We start from the raw sequence: 14,420 nt of genomic DNA, 5'->3' as shown, positions 1-14,420 counted from the left end.
TCCAGGCTGATACTCTGTGCGGGATCGTGGGTGTGGGACAGGGAGAGCGGGAGTCAGGTGGGGAACGGAAGTGAGGGGCAGGGAGGCCACCTTGGTCACCAGGATTAGCTGTATGAGCCCTGGAGGCCCTGAGAGGAGAGACATCGATCACTTCCCCACCCTGAGCTCCTGAGCTGTTTGCCCAGCAGGTGAATGGTAGGCTTTCTGGTCTCCAGGTGGACTGGAAAGAGATAGTCAGTCCCAACTGGGATGTCACGGAGATGCTGATAAGCAAGAAGGTCTAGACACAGACACATTCATCTGATGGTTCGTGCAGAAGCTTTAGGGTAATACTGGTTATAGTAGATCCACCTTCCTTGTTTTTGAAATAAAGTCACCACTTGCAGCTGACTGCAGGCTTATCAGTTATTATCTACACCATTTACCTCCTTTCTTAATGAGGCTAAGTGGTTAGGTTTTGAGAACAATTTTGTGAATTAATGAGTGAAAACTGTGGTTATTGGAATAGTTTCAGCTAACACTGCTGAGGGAAAATTTAAGGACAAATTGATTATTGCTACTATAGTTCCACAGTTTTGCCAACCCCTGGGAACATCTGCCTCCTTCGAAAGGCTGTGCCCCGCAGTCCTCCCCCCAGACACTCGGAGGCAGCTCTTCTGCTGCTGAGAGTCCGGTGTCGCCCTCTTTCAGTGAAGTGAGTCCTTTGCTGGAAGGAGAAGGAGCAAGGAGAGTGGGTGGGTGAAGCAGCAGGGCTGGGACAGCTGGGATATGCTCTCTTCTTTTTCCTTGGCAATTCCATTTAAATCCTGGCGAGGAAGCCCCGCCTGCACTCTTAGAGCCCCTGGAGGAATGGGGGAAGGTTGCCCCAGGAGGATTTGCTCTTCCTGACGCACTTTCCGGTCTTGGAAGCAGCGCCCTGCAGGGTGGACATAGTGGGCAGCCTAGTGCGGCCGAAGCCGCCAGGCCTCAGGGTGGATTCCTGCACTCTCCTTTGCCCTGCTCAGGACTGTGCCTTGTGATTAGCAAGATTCAGAGCCCCTGGTACTTCCCCTGCACTAGAGAAGAGGGTGTGCTAGAGAGAACTGGGAAACCTGGATTTATCTGCTGTATTCAAATACACGAACTAACTGGTCAAATCCTCTGAGAACTAATGAGGGTAAAATTATCATAATGTGGTCTCCACATTTAACAATGTAGACACATACAGTACAAAGGCAAGCAGTGTTTATTGCAGACTATTTAGAATGTGCAGAGAAGCTCTAAAGAGAAGATAAAGCTGTGTCACAGCCTCCCATGTAGTGATAACCGTTGGCATGTTGATACATATCATTCATGAACACACACTCTCAGTGTGGGCTGTGTCGCTCATACTGTTTTGTAACATTGTCCCACTAACAATATTGTTAATGTTTTCTTAAGGTGTTACTTATTCCTCTGAAACCAATTTTAAATGACTACATAATATTTCACTGCATGTTCTGACATAATCTATCTAACTAATCTTCTAACTATTGGACGTATAGCTCATCTCCAGCTCTTTCCTATAACTCTTTCCTAAACTACTTTAGGAAACAGTACACATCCTTATCAGATAATTGCATTGTGTCCTTCACATTTTTGCTGTTTTCTCAAAGCACTTTGCAATAGCAGTTTTAAGTTGTGCTCGTGTATTATACCAAGGAAGCTCTTGTTTGCTCCCATTCATGAAACAAGGGTATTTTCTTTTTTAAAAGCACTTCTTAAATTTAAATAATTAGGATGAGCTTAAAATTGTATTCAACTACAAAATGGATTTGAGTAAGGCTGTGTATTAGGTCTCTCGGGCTGCCATATAATATCCCACAGAGTGGGTGGCTTACACAGTGGATCAGAGTCTCACCTTTATGACATATTTAACCTTGATTGCTTCTTTGGAGGCCCCACCTCCAAATACAACCACTGTGGGGGGTTAGGGTTTCAACTCATGAATGGTTTGGAGGGCCACAAACACTCAGTCCACAGAAGACCGAGGATTTTAAACTTAATAACAAGTCCCTATCTTCATACAGCACTTTTTATTTTTCAAGCACTTTTACATATAGTATCCCATTTCATCTGAAATAAGGCCTGTACTCTTTAAAAATCTTCCTCCGGTTGCCTTCTGTGAAAATCAGTTTTTTCTTTTTCAAAGTATTACATGGATATGGTTTCCAGGTTAAGTAATAACAATACAGACCTTAGAACAATAACACCTGCAATAGTCCCACCCTGCTCCCACCCCACCCGTTCTTTCTGTAGGTCAGGAGTGCAGGCAGGCCTCACTGTGTCCTCTGCTCAGGGTCTCATGAAACTGCCACCGGATGTCAGCTGAGCTGCTCTGCTCTGGAGCCCAGAATCCTCAGGCAAGTTCATGCGCTTGTCGGAGAAACTGAGTTCCTTGAAGCTGGAGACTGAGGTCCCTGTGTTTCTTGCTGGCTGTCGGCCATGACCTGCTCCCTGCTCTCCAAGGCAACCTGCTGTTCTTGGCCACCTGGTCCTCTCACTTCTCTCTGCAGAAAATCTCTCTTCACTTTCATCTAATTAATACAGGTCCATCAAGGATAATCTTCCTTTTGTTTATCTTGAAATGAACAAATTTGTGACCTTAGTTGTTTCTACAAGGCCTCTCCACCTCTGCTATGTCCCATTGGGTGGGGACGAGTCACAGCGTCCACTGCACCGAGGGAAGAGAGCCCACAAGGGCTGGGACACACTGGCGTCGCCTCGGAGTATCACTGCCACAGCTTGTGAAGCTCTGATCAATCAGTTCTAATATTGCTGAGTTCCTCGGTGATCCACAGTATTTCAGCTCTTACACCTCCTTTTCTTCTACCCTCCCCTCTCAACTTAGTTTTATCACTATGCAAAAAATTAAATCCACATATGAAGCTTTTAGTACCAGCTTAGGTGAACTTGTGGCGGACCTTTGTCATGCACAGTCTCCTTGACACTGGTGCTGTTTTGGGGGATTGTCTGCCTGATGATTGCCCATTACTTTTCTCCATTATCTTCTAGCTTCTAATGCTGTTTTTGAGATGCTTGCCATGGACTGATTTATCCAAAAGTTATATGTGGAAGCTCTAACCCCCGATGCGACTGTATTGGGAAATACGGCTTTTTGAAGGTAATTAAGATTAAATGAGGTTACAAGGGTGAGGTCCCAATCCAGTAGGTTTGGTGGCCTGGTAAGAAGTGGAAGAGAGACCTCTCTCTCTCTCTCTCTCTCAGCTCCACGTGCCCAGAAGGGAGGACACGGCCGGAAGGTGACTCCCTGCAGCCAAGAAGACAGGTGAGAACCTGACCGTGCCGGCTCTCTGACCCTGGGCTCCAGCCTCCAGGCCCCGGACACGCAGTCAGGGCTCCTTCGTTATGGTGGCCGGACAGACCAGCACGATGCCCGGGGCTGCTCTGACTCCTGACCCTCTCTGTTCTTTCTTTCTAGTGTCCTGAAATATAGTGTGTCTTGACGTGGGTCATTTAAAAAACACGGAGATTCATCTTCATTTGCTTAAACTCTAGAATTTGTTCTTGTATTATTATAATGTTCTCTTTAATGTTTCTCTGTTTTCTCTTTCTGGAACTCCTATCTATTATTTGGGTGTCAGACAATTTTGTCTAAACCCTTAACTTGCCTGTCTTTTTTCTCCCATTGTCCATCTTCATCATTTTTTTTCAAGTCTGCTTTGTCTTCCAATTGCTTTATTGAGTTTGTTGACTGTATTGCATTTGTAAGTTTGGGTCTCACATTTTTAACTTCCAAGAATTCTTAAATGCTGCTGCTGCTGATTATTTTTAAATAGTATCCTCCTCTTGTTTTGTGAATGTGATATCTTGAAGTTCTCTTCTGCTTTCTGCATTATTTTTATGTCCTCAGAGTTGTTTGTTTGTTTTTGGTGGTGGTGGGGATTATTTATTTACAGTCTTCTCCATTTTGGAGGTTTTCCTCAATAAAGACAGATGAGACAAGGTCAACTTGTTTCCCACACAGAATTCCAATTTCCATGTTTACCTCCTGTCTCATATGTCCCTCCTCTATGCGGAAACTGGGGTCTCCAGTAGCTGAGCTTTTCCGGATTTCTGAGATGTAAAATGGCTTATGTATCGGCATCGTCACCCCTACCTACACTTCAGTTTGAATCCTCCCCCACCCTGCAAAGTATGTGTCATTCCTCCATTTCCTTTCTGTTTGTCATATATTGTCTCAGTCACAGATATCTTCTGGTTTCATCAAACAGAGACTTTGTGTTTCCACATCTTTGTTGTTGTTGGGTAGTTTGAGAAATTATGTTCAAGAGAAGGAGGTCACAAACATGTTTACTCTGCTGTCTAGAATCCAGAAGTGCCCAAGATCATTTTAGAAATTTTTTCTACCTCCCTGGTGGGAAGGGCAGGCGTTTTGATTCCCTTGTCAAGATAATGAAATTTAAAGCCAGGAGAAGGATTTTGCCTGCCATACAGAAGAGTGGATGAGAAGAAAACTGGAAAAACTCAAATCCCATCAAGGATTTTTCCAAAATGCAGAAAATGGATAAATGGTCTATTTGAATTATGGAATTTCCTGTTTGATAATGCCTGTTCCTTGTAAGTCATTGGTCAAAATTAGATTTCACAGAAACATTATGTTTTGATTACAAGTGTTAGAATTTTACAGCAAGACATACAGTGAGATCTGAAGTCCTCAGACGACTCCCTCTCAGGCTGAATTTTTGTAAGCCCTTCTAAGCCATAGTAAACCAAAAACCTTGGCGATATTCTTCTGGCCAGGATGGAGCAGAGCAGGAATAACTGAGTATCAGATTTAAGATGGAGATGGTAGAATTCTGCTCCTTTTTTCAAAACCATCCAGGGGAAGGCTAGCATTCCCCAGGGAACAATCTGGAACCCGGCTTTGGGCTTCTCCAGGGCTCAGGATGGTGTTCTGGTTCCCGCTCTCAACTTAGCGAAGGGATAATATTTTAAAAGAAGCTCAGTTGGTTTGCATTTGCTCTTTACTGAACTCAGAACAGTGTGGTTTGCATTAGCAGGACTCCTGCAAATTGTGTGGAAGACATTTAAAACAATTCCCTAGCTTGTATGAAAAATGAGCCCGCGGTCCCTGGCTGCTCAGCGTCCCTTATGGGGGTCCTGGTGCAAAACCTTCTTTCACTCGCCCTGTTGGAATTATGAGCCAAGCAACATCTGCATTTAAAAAAAATAAACATGTGGGTGTAGAATTGAAATTTTCTTCTCCAGCCTTTTTTAGTGCTAAGTAGACGGATTCATCATATATACACACTAGCCCTTAAAGAACAATTGTCAACAGATTTAAAATACATATTTGAAGAGGTGCTGTGGTGATGACTGTGCACCTATTTTGGAGTCAGGGTTCCCCGCTTTCCTTCCAAACACCGTTTTGTATTCAAGGCAAATTCCCTGTGGCTCAGGGTGCAGGTGCACACACGCAGGGCAGTTCTTTCCCTACAGGCAGGAGGACCCTTTGGGGTGGTTTCTGACGCTCAGAGAATGTCCCTGCCTCTCCAAATAGTTGACTGGCAATATTAACCCCTCATAAAGCCTTTTATTCTACATCTAGAGATAAATGCTGTACTTCAGCACAGAAGTAATGCCTTAACTGACTTTCCAAAGGCACAAAAGTCCCAGACCCAATTGTGAAGCTACTTCTTCGCCTGGCAGTGACCGAGAGCAGGACCTGGGATGTCATAAGGCAGGAGGAAAGGGGCCAGTGAAGGGAGGGTTTTTTAGTGAGACAGGCGACATGATCTGAAAACCACAAACTCCTTAGCTGTCAGACTCACTTTTTAGAAGCCCGAAGCCAGAACGGCTGCAGGGACCGCCGCGGGCGAACTCCCCACCTCTCGGTCTTGCGGAGGGCAAACCCGGCGGACTCGGGTCGGGCACCGCGCCTGCCGTGCGCCTGGGGAGCCCGAGAGGCGGGGCGGTGGGCCCCCCGCGCCCCGGAGTGCGGCCTCCCAGGACCCTGGGCCAGAGAGGGGGCTCTTCCTGCCCCCCTGCCTGCCCGGAGCGCGCTCGCTGGCACCCCCAGGCCTGGGAACGGGATTCCTCGTCTTGACAGCGTGGGTCCTTGAGGAATGGTGGGCGCTCCGTTCCTAGAGGTATTTGCTCACCCCTCCACCCAGAAGGTACCATTTCTTCTACCAGGGACAGGGAACAATCTTTGGCTTCTTTACAGATAAGTGTGGACGGTTATTGAAAGTAATACTTTCGAGGCAGAATCCCAACTTCTTTGTGATCCAGGAGTAAAGGTTCTGAGTCATCACATTCTCCCTCTTAAAAACGTTCTCTTCGTCCCCTTTACCTACCGCAGCGGCCCTCTACCTACCCGAGATCTTCTAAAGCCCTTCCCAGGAGAATGTCTTTGGGCATGCACGCACACGTGTGCATTCTTTACTTACAACTTTCAGGAGCTTTTAACATTTTCATCTGAAGAACATTGACCTGCAGGAAAAATCCGGCTTCTGTAAGCCTGCACTGCAGAGCTTCTGTGACGTGGCCCCGGTGTACTTCTCCATCAGGAATGACTTCCTTGAGACAAGCTGTGTCTGGAGAGTATGCTGAGATCTAAGCCATGCTGATGTGTGATCATCTCCAGACACTATGCACGGGAAGGTATCCTGAGGGGGTGTGCACAGGGCTGAAGGGCACCAAGTTCTGTGACTTCTAGGTTGGTAACTCCTAATGGGGAGCCTTGGGGGGATATCACTGAGTCTTCAGGTCTGAGCTTCCTCCCCCGTGTAACTCGGGGTTCAGTGGTCTCTCTAATCTCTCTTAGCACTGCATTTCTTGACTTATGGCTGCAACTTATTACCACCTCAAGGAGAGTCAGTCCCACTCCCAGGAATCATTTACTAGGCTTCCTGTGGTGTGAGGGCATCACAGAGGGTCAAAGCCACACAGTGCAGGACCCCGGCAGCCCCCTTGGGAGGAGCCAGGATGTGTCTGTGGTCCTGTGCTGCCTCAGGTCAGGGTTTGCCCCCCACTTCTCCCCTTCTCTGATGTCTCTTTCTCTGGTTATTTGTATTCTTGGCTGAGGAGTACCCACTGACTTACCACCAGGTGGACGCCTGTTGGCACACCCTCTGCTCCATCCGATTCCTTTAAGCAGCGGATTTCCTGCCTCTGACTCACTGATCTGCCTGGCCCTTCCAGGCATATCCTCTCTTGGCAGAGGTGTCTTGCTTGCCTGACTCATGCTGCCTGCTCCCCTTGGCTGCAGCAGCTCCCAGGGCCACCCACTTCTCAGTGGGGCACAGAGGTATGTCCTGAGGGTTACCATCCTTTCTAAGGGCGTCTTTCTTTGTCTGCTGGGGCTGCCGTAACACATACCACAGAGCAGGGGCTTAACCAAAAGACATTTACTTCTCACAGATCTGGAGGCTGGAGGTCTGAGACCAGGGTGCCAGCAGGGCTGGGTTCTGATAAGAGCTCTCTTACTGGTGGGCAGACGGCCACGTCTCACTGTGTCCTCGATGATGGCGAGAAAGGGGGCTCTGGTCTCCTCCTCTTCTGTGGATATTACTCCCACATGGGGGCCCTACCCTCATGACCTCACCTAAACCTGATTACCTCCCAGAGGCTCCATCTCCGCATGGGAGTTAGGGTTTCAGTATATGAATTGTGGAGGGCGGGGGGATTTGTCCGGACACTCCCCTCTCTGACCGCAGACTCAAAGGGCCTAAGGAGTGGCTTCCAAAGAAGGAGAGGGTTGAGGGTGGGGTAGAGGATGAGGGCCTGTGGGTCTCTGAAGTGGCGCTCGCTGTTTTCGCTGTTTCTAATGTTAGCTTTGGAGACCCTGGTGGGACCCTGTCCCAGCAGCCTGGTGAACATGTAACACCGAAACATCTCAGTTGTGAGAGGTTTTCTGGGAAAATGTTGGGCTTCATTTTGAAACAAATGGAGTGGAGATGGTGGCAGTAACTGAAATAGAAATCCATGAATTGCCCTCCTGCAGGCCCTGTAGACTTTCTTCCCGAAGAGGCATATACAAATTTCATGCATCCTCTGGCGATACTCTGGCTGGAGATAAGAGTCTGTCAGACATGACAAGAATGTCATCTCTAAATCATTCTGTCCTTGGCCTCAGTGTTTCCATGGGGTCGCCTTTCTGATGAAGGTCAAGATGAGCAGAAAACACCGAGTACATTTGATTTCACTGGGGACTGGAACTCAGAAGGGAGTTATTAGAGCTTTGTTTATGACACCCTCTAGCTATATCCTTAATTAGGTGGAACTGATAAGCTTGATACATTTTGAACTATTGCATTCTGTTTGCCAAAGACAACATATTACTGTGTAGGGTGTTAGTTATTTTCCGCATCAAGCCCTTTATATTTTCCTGAAAATATCATTAGTTTCCATTTCAATAGGCCTTTGTTTAGAGGAAGAAAAATGTCTTTTTTACCATTTTTAATGAAAGCACCTCGGTGACTAATGTATGATTTCTTTAGACTTCCCTCTGAGCCCCATTCTCTATACTTCCTTCTCTTCAGGGCTACAAGATTTGCTTTCAGGTGATAATCAGATCAAGCAAAAGATTCAGACACAGTGGAAACACCAAAGACCTCGAATAGCTAAAGCAATCCTGAGAAGGAAGAATAAACTGGGGGGTAATCTCACTCCCCAACTTCAAGCTCTACTACAAAGCCACAGTAAGCAAGACAATTTGGTACTGGCACAAGAACAGAGCCACAGACCAATGGAACAGACTAGAGAATCCAGACATTAACCCAGACATATATGGTCAATTAATATTTGATAAAGGAGCCATGGACATACAATGGGGAAATGACAGTCTCTTCAACAGATGGTGCTGGCAGAACTGGACAGCTACATGTAAGAGAATGAAACTGGACCACTGTCTAACCCCATACACAAAAGTAAATTCAAAATGAATCAAAGACCTGAATGTAAGTCATGAAATCATAAAACTCTTAGGAAAAAACATAGGCAAAAATCTCTTGGATGTGAACATTAGCTACTTCTTCATGAATATATCTCCCCAGGCAAGGAAAACAAAAGCAAAAATGAACAAGTGGGACTATATCAAGCTGAAAAGCTTCTGTACAGCAAAGGACACCATCAACAGAACAAAAAGGTGCCCTACAGCATGGGAGAATATTTTAGATCTGATAAAGGCTTGACATCCAAAATATATAAAGAGCTCACGCTCCTCAACAAACAAAAAGCAAATAATCCAATTAAAAAATGGGCAGAGGAGCTGAACAGACAGTTCTCCAAAGAAGAAATTCAGGTGGCCAACAGACACATGAAAAGATGCTCCACATCGCTACTCATCAGAGAAATGCAAATTAAAACCACAATGAGATATCACCTCACACCAGTAAGGATGGCCACCATCCAAAAGACAAACAACAACAAATGTTGGCGAGGTTGTGGAGAAAGGGGAACCCTCCTACACTGCTGGTGGGAATGTAAATTAGTTCAACCATTGTGGAAAGCAGTATGGAGGTTCCTCAAAATGCTCAAAATAGACATACCATTTGACCCAGGAATTCCACTTCTAGGAATTTACCCTAAGGATGCAGCAGCCCAGTTTGAAAAAGACAGATGCACCCCTATGTTTATCGCTGCACTATTTACAATAGCCAAGATATGGAAGCAACCTAAATGTCCATCAGTAGATGATTGGATAAAGAAGATGTGGTACATATACACAATGGAATACTATTCAACCATAAGAAAGAAACAAATCCTACCATTAGCAACAACATGGATGGAACTAGAGGGTATTATGCTCAGTGAACTAAGCCAGGCAGAGAAAGACAAGTACCAAATGATTTCACTCATATGTGGAGTATAAGAACAAAAGAAAACTGAAGGAACAAAACAGCAGCAGAATCACAGAACCCAAGAATGGACTAACAGTTACCAAAGGGAAAGGGACTGGGGAGGACGGGTGGGAAGGGAGGGATAAGGACAGTAAAAAAGAAAGGGGGCATTATGATTAACATGTATAGTGTATGTGTGGGGCACAGGGAGGGCTGTGCAACACAGAGAAAACAAGTAGTGATTTTACAGCATCTTACTATGTTGATGGACAGTGACTGTGAACGGGTATGTGGGGGGGACTTGGTAAAGGGGGGAGCCTAGTAAACATAATGTCCTTCATGTAATTGTAGATTAATGATACCAAAATAAAATTTTAAAAAAAGATTCAGACACAGATTATTTCTTCCTAATTCTCACTAGCATTTCTTAGCTTATATGCAGGTTTTCTTTCTTTTTTTCTTCTTTAACCTGTGATCCTACTGTCAAGGAGCTCATATCTATAGACATTATATTCCTATTTTAAAATGCTGAGAACCCCAAGCCACCAGCAGTAACAACAAGAACAACAAAAAGGTAGAAAGCAAGTAGTGTTTACATTTATGAAGGGATTGCAAACATAGGTTTATACTATTAAGCAGATAGGACATGTTGGAATATTTTCTTAGTGATGTCCTGAAACCATAATTAAGTCTTAATGAAATAGTCACGTTTTAACAGGTCCAGGAATTACTATTTCCCTGTTCCTTTGGAATGCACACTGAGAAGTCTAAGAGTTCAATTAATATTCCCGACCTGAAGCAGTTTCGTGGAGAAGGATTTTTTCCCAGGGTGGCGTTTAATATAGATGTAAGTCTGGGGTCAGTCACTGCAGGCCAGAAAGATATCCTCCTGCTAATAACCCCATCATTCACAAATCTCTAGGAAGACTATTCCAAATAATGACAGCTAGGGAATGAACCACCTCACTGAGATGTACAGGGAAACACCTGGAGTTTATACCTGCACAGCTAGTGAGGTGGCTGAGAGTGTCTGGGGGAGGAATGAATCAGCTATTCAAGGGTGAGGCTCATGAGCTGCAGTAAGTGAGCCTCAGAACGGAAGGATGTGAGACGACAGGACCAAGCCCTCTTCTGTTTCCCACATGAAGGGTGCTTCTCAGAGGCTCTTTAGGAAGGTGGTACTTGAGTCCTTTTTGAAAGAGTTTCTTCCTTTCAGAATTCATATCAATAACCTGACTCCCAGATGGTCTTTCGTTTCAGGACATCTTCTGTGATTACCACCATGTTTTTCTGCAGCTGGGCCACTTTGGCAGATTGAAGGGGAGAACCTAAGGGAAGAAAATAAATTTAGAGGTTAGAAATGACAAAGACATGAGTAAAAACAAAAGACTTTTTGAATTTATTTTTCTTCTCTTAAGTTCCTTCAAAGACACTTAAAATTGTATAAGTGATAATCACAGCACTGTATTGTTGGGCTTATGACCTCTGTGCATGTACTGTCTGTGGCAATAATAACATAAAGGAGGGCAGAGGAAATGGAGCTATATGCAAGCCAAATGTCTGTATTTTACCAAATTAGGCCAGAATCAAATTGGAGTGGATTGTTCTAATTTAAGATGTACATTGTAATCCCTAAAGCAGCCACTTAGGAAAGAGCCCCCAAAAAAGAGTCAAAAAATAAAAATAAAAAGGGATACACTAGAAATTATCTATTTAATAAAAAATAAAGTAGTAAAAGAGAAACAGAGGAACAAAGACTTGAGACATGGAAAATGGACAGCAGAATGGGAACTGTACTGACCAAATCAATGACATTAAATGTGATGGACTAAACTCCCCAATCAAAAGGTAGAGATTGCCAGAATGGATGAAAAGCAAGGCCTACAATATGTGGTCTGCTACAAACACACACTCCACAGTCAAAGGCACAAAGAGATTGATGTAAAAACATATGTAAAGACAGACCATGCAAATAATAGTGGAGGACAGCTTGACTGGCTCTCTTACTATAAAAGAAAATAGACTTTAGTCAAACATTATTAATATTATGAAATATCCTAAAGGATGCATTTATCCCTGAAGGGGATACCCCTGAAGGGATACATTTCATAAGGATTAAAAGACTTGATACGTGAAGAAAATACAACAGGTATAAATGTATACATATCTGAGAACAGTGCCCCCAAATACATGAACTGAAACTGAGAGAAGAAATATCAAACTCAGCAGAAATCTCAACATTCCTTTCAATGATTTTAAACAGAGAATTAGCAAAGATACAGAAGGCTTGAAAAACTCTATCAAACTTGACCTAAATGGCCTAAAATGAACACTTACAGAACACTCTGCACAACAACAACATAATATATTTTCAAGTGCAAAAGCAATATTTTCCAGGATAGACCATATGCTATGTCATAAGACAAGTGCTAGTCAATTTAAAAGGACTGAAACCATTCAACCATAACAGATTCACAGTAGAAGTCTATAACAGAAGGAAAGTTATAAATCCCCCAAGTTATTGAGAATTAACACAATTTTCAGTAATACACGGATCTAAGAAAACATGAAAAGGGAGACAAGAAGATTTTTTTATTCATTATATTATTTATCAGTTACATTGCAGAGAATGTTTGAATCCCTCATGTGTTATTTTTTTATTAAGTTATCGTTCATATACAATCTTTTTTTTTTTAGCATTTGTACACATTTTAATTTTAAACTAGTTTAAGAGTATAGATATACAAGGTAGGAGTTAAAACACTGGAGTAGTGATGTTGAAAGATAACTTTGTGTTTACCCCATAAATGATATGCATGCTGTCCACACTAAGCAAAACTGGGTCTGGAAGGTCACAGCCAACGCAGCCTGACGGTTCAAATCAATGGGGGCACTTCAGGATTATCTTCAAAGTCGGGATCTTCCTCACTTGGTATCATTTTGGGTTCAGACCGAATTCTTCTGGGCATGTGTTTCTTCTCTTGAACTATGTTAGCCACATCGGGGAAGGAGTGCTTGCTAGGATCCACTTCTAGCTTCTCAATTTGCTTGCTTCTTTTGCTTTTGTGCCCTTGGCTGCTGTCCAAGGTACTTTTCACAGGCTTTGATGATCGTCCACAACCTGTGATTACTTGGTCTACCCTGGGCATGTGGATCACCAAATGCCCTGTTGTCTGAGATCTTTTAGCAGAGCTGCTGTCAGGCTTGACTTCTGCAGGAAGAACCAGCTGAAATGGCTTCCCTTTGACCATTACTCTCCCGTAAGTCGGCTGCACATCTACATCAATTAAAGATGTATCCATATACCTGTAGACAGCAAGGTCCAGGATGATCTGGTTACGTTTTTCATCATCTTTCAAAGAGAAGTCAAGTTTGGGCACGTTTAGATTCAGAGCTTTCCCATCTTTGGTGACCAAAATCCTGGGTGATTTCACTTTCTTCTTTCTTTCACTGGTTTTTTCTTGGGCTTTCCGTTGTTTTTCCATGTGTCTTAGAGTTTCCAATCTAGATTCAGGAGTAAACAGAGAGGGCTTATTCCAGAATTCCAGGTCATCTTTGCTGACCTCTAATTCCTTTTTGCTGCATTCCTCTTCTTGCATTTCTGGTGCCTGGAGGTGGTCTTTACTCTCTATAGACAGTGGATGAGAAGCATTGATGTCTGGGTACCAGTGTCCCTCAAAGTCTGGATGGCTTCTCTCCTTCTTGTCTTCATTTTTATCCTCCTCTTGCAGTTTCCTCTGAGCCTCTTCCTTGTCTTTGGTGCGTTTGAGGCAGTAGGCTTTCTCCTGCTCTTTGATTTGTTGTTCAATTACTGGAAAATTCTTCAGTGCCTGAATCCTTTCTGAACGCTCTATTTCTTTACCGTCCAACCACTTTAACTGCTGAAGGGTGGCCACCACGAACTGCCGGTAGCCATCAAAGTCAGCATACGGGTTGCCCATGAGGAACAGCTCCTTTAGGTGGACGTTGTGCTGGAGGGTTTCAATGCTGCTCAGCTCGCCAATGAAATTGACGGTCAAGTCAAGTTTTGTCAGCTCTTCACATCCTTCCAAGTTTTCAATTTTTTCAATGTTGTTTAAAGCTAAATTCAAATATTCAAGTTTCTTGAGTTTGCTAACATTTTCAATTTCTCCAATGAGATTATTTTGAAGATAGAGGATTTTTAAATCCCGGCACCATTTGTCAATATGTTCCAGTCTCTCTATTTCTTGCTGATGCAAGGAGAGTTTCTCCAGGGAAAAAATTACACAGTCATTATGTTCTGCATTCCGTCTGATAAGATCTTCTGTGAATGCTTTCCGTGGATCCCCAGTCATCCCAGAAGGCTTAGTGGGGGATCCACATTGAGGATACAAGTCTACAATCTTTTTTAAGGTATCATTGACATACAATTTTATGAAGGTTTCACATGTGTAACATTGTGTTTACTGCATTCACCCCTATTATTGAGTCACCCCACACCCCATTGCATTCACTGTCCATCAGTGTAGTAAGATGCTGTGGAGCCACTATTGCCCCCCCCACATTATGTGTACTGATCATGATACCACTTAAACCCCTTCTCCCTCCCCACCCTTCCCTGTTGGTAACCACTAG

The 14,420-nt window shown here is 43.9% G+C and overlaps 1 protein-coding gene across 1 annotated transcript; it reads right to left on the bottom strand.

The window, feature by feature from the left end:
• Positions 1–12,533: 12,533 nt before the first annotated feature.
• LOC118907937 (dynein axonemal assembly factor 11-like) lies at positions 12,534–14,140 on the bottom strand. Its single transcript, XM_036876996.2, has one exon. The coding sequence runs from the start codon at positions 14,138–14,140 to the stop codon at positions 12,701–12,703; it is 1,440 nt and encodes a 479-aa protein (XP_036732891.2). The 3' UTR covers positions 12,534–12,700.
• Between the last annotated feature and the right edge of the window lie 280 nt (positions 14,141–14,420).

Source organism: Manis pentadactyla, chromosome 16, assembly GCF_030020395.1.
Source record: "Manis pentadactyla isolate mManPen7 chromosome 16, mManPen7.hap1, whole genome shotgun sequence".
Taxonomy (NCBI): domain Eukaryota; kingdom Metazoa; phylum Chordata; class Mammalia; order Pholidota; family Manidae; genus Manis; species Manis pentadactyla.
This window is presented reverse-complemented; position numbering and strand designations above follow the sequence as displayed.

Coding starts and splice junctions, on each gene's coding strand:
- LOC118907937 (XM_036876996.2), bottom strand. CDS start 14,140: ATGACTGGGGATCCACGGAAAGCATTCACAGAAGATCTTATCAGACGG.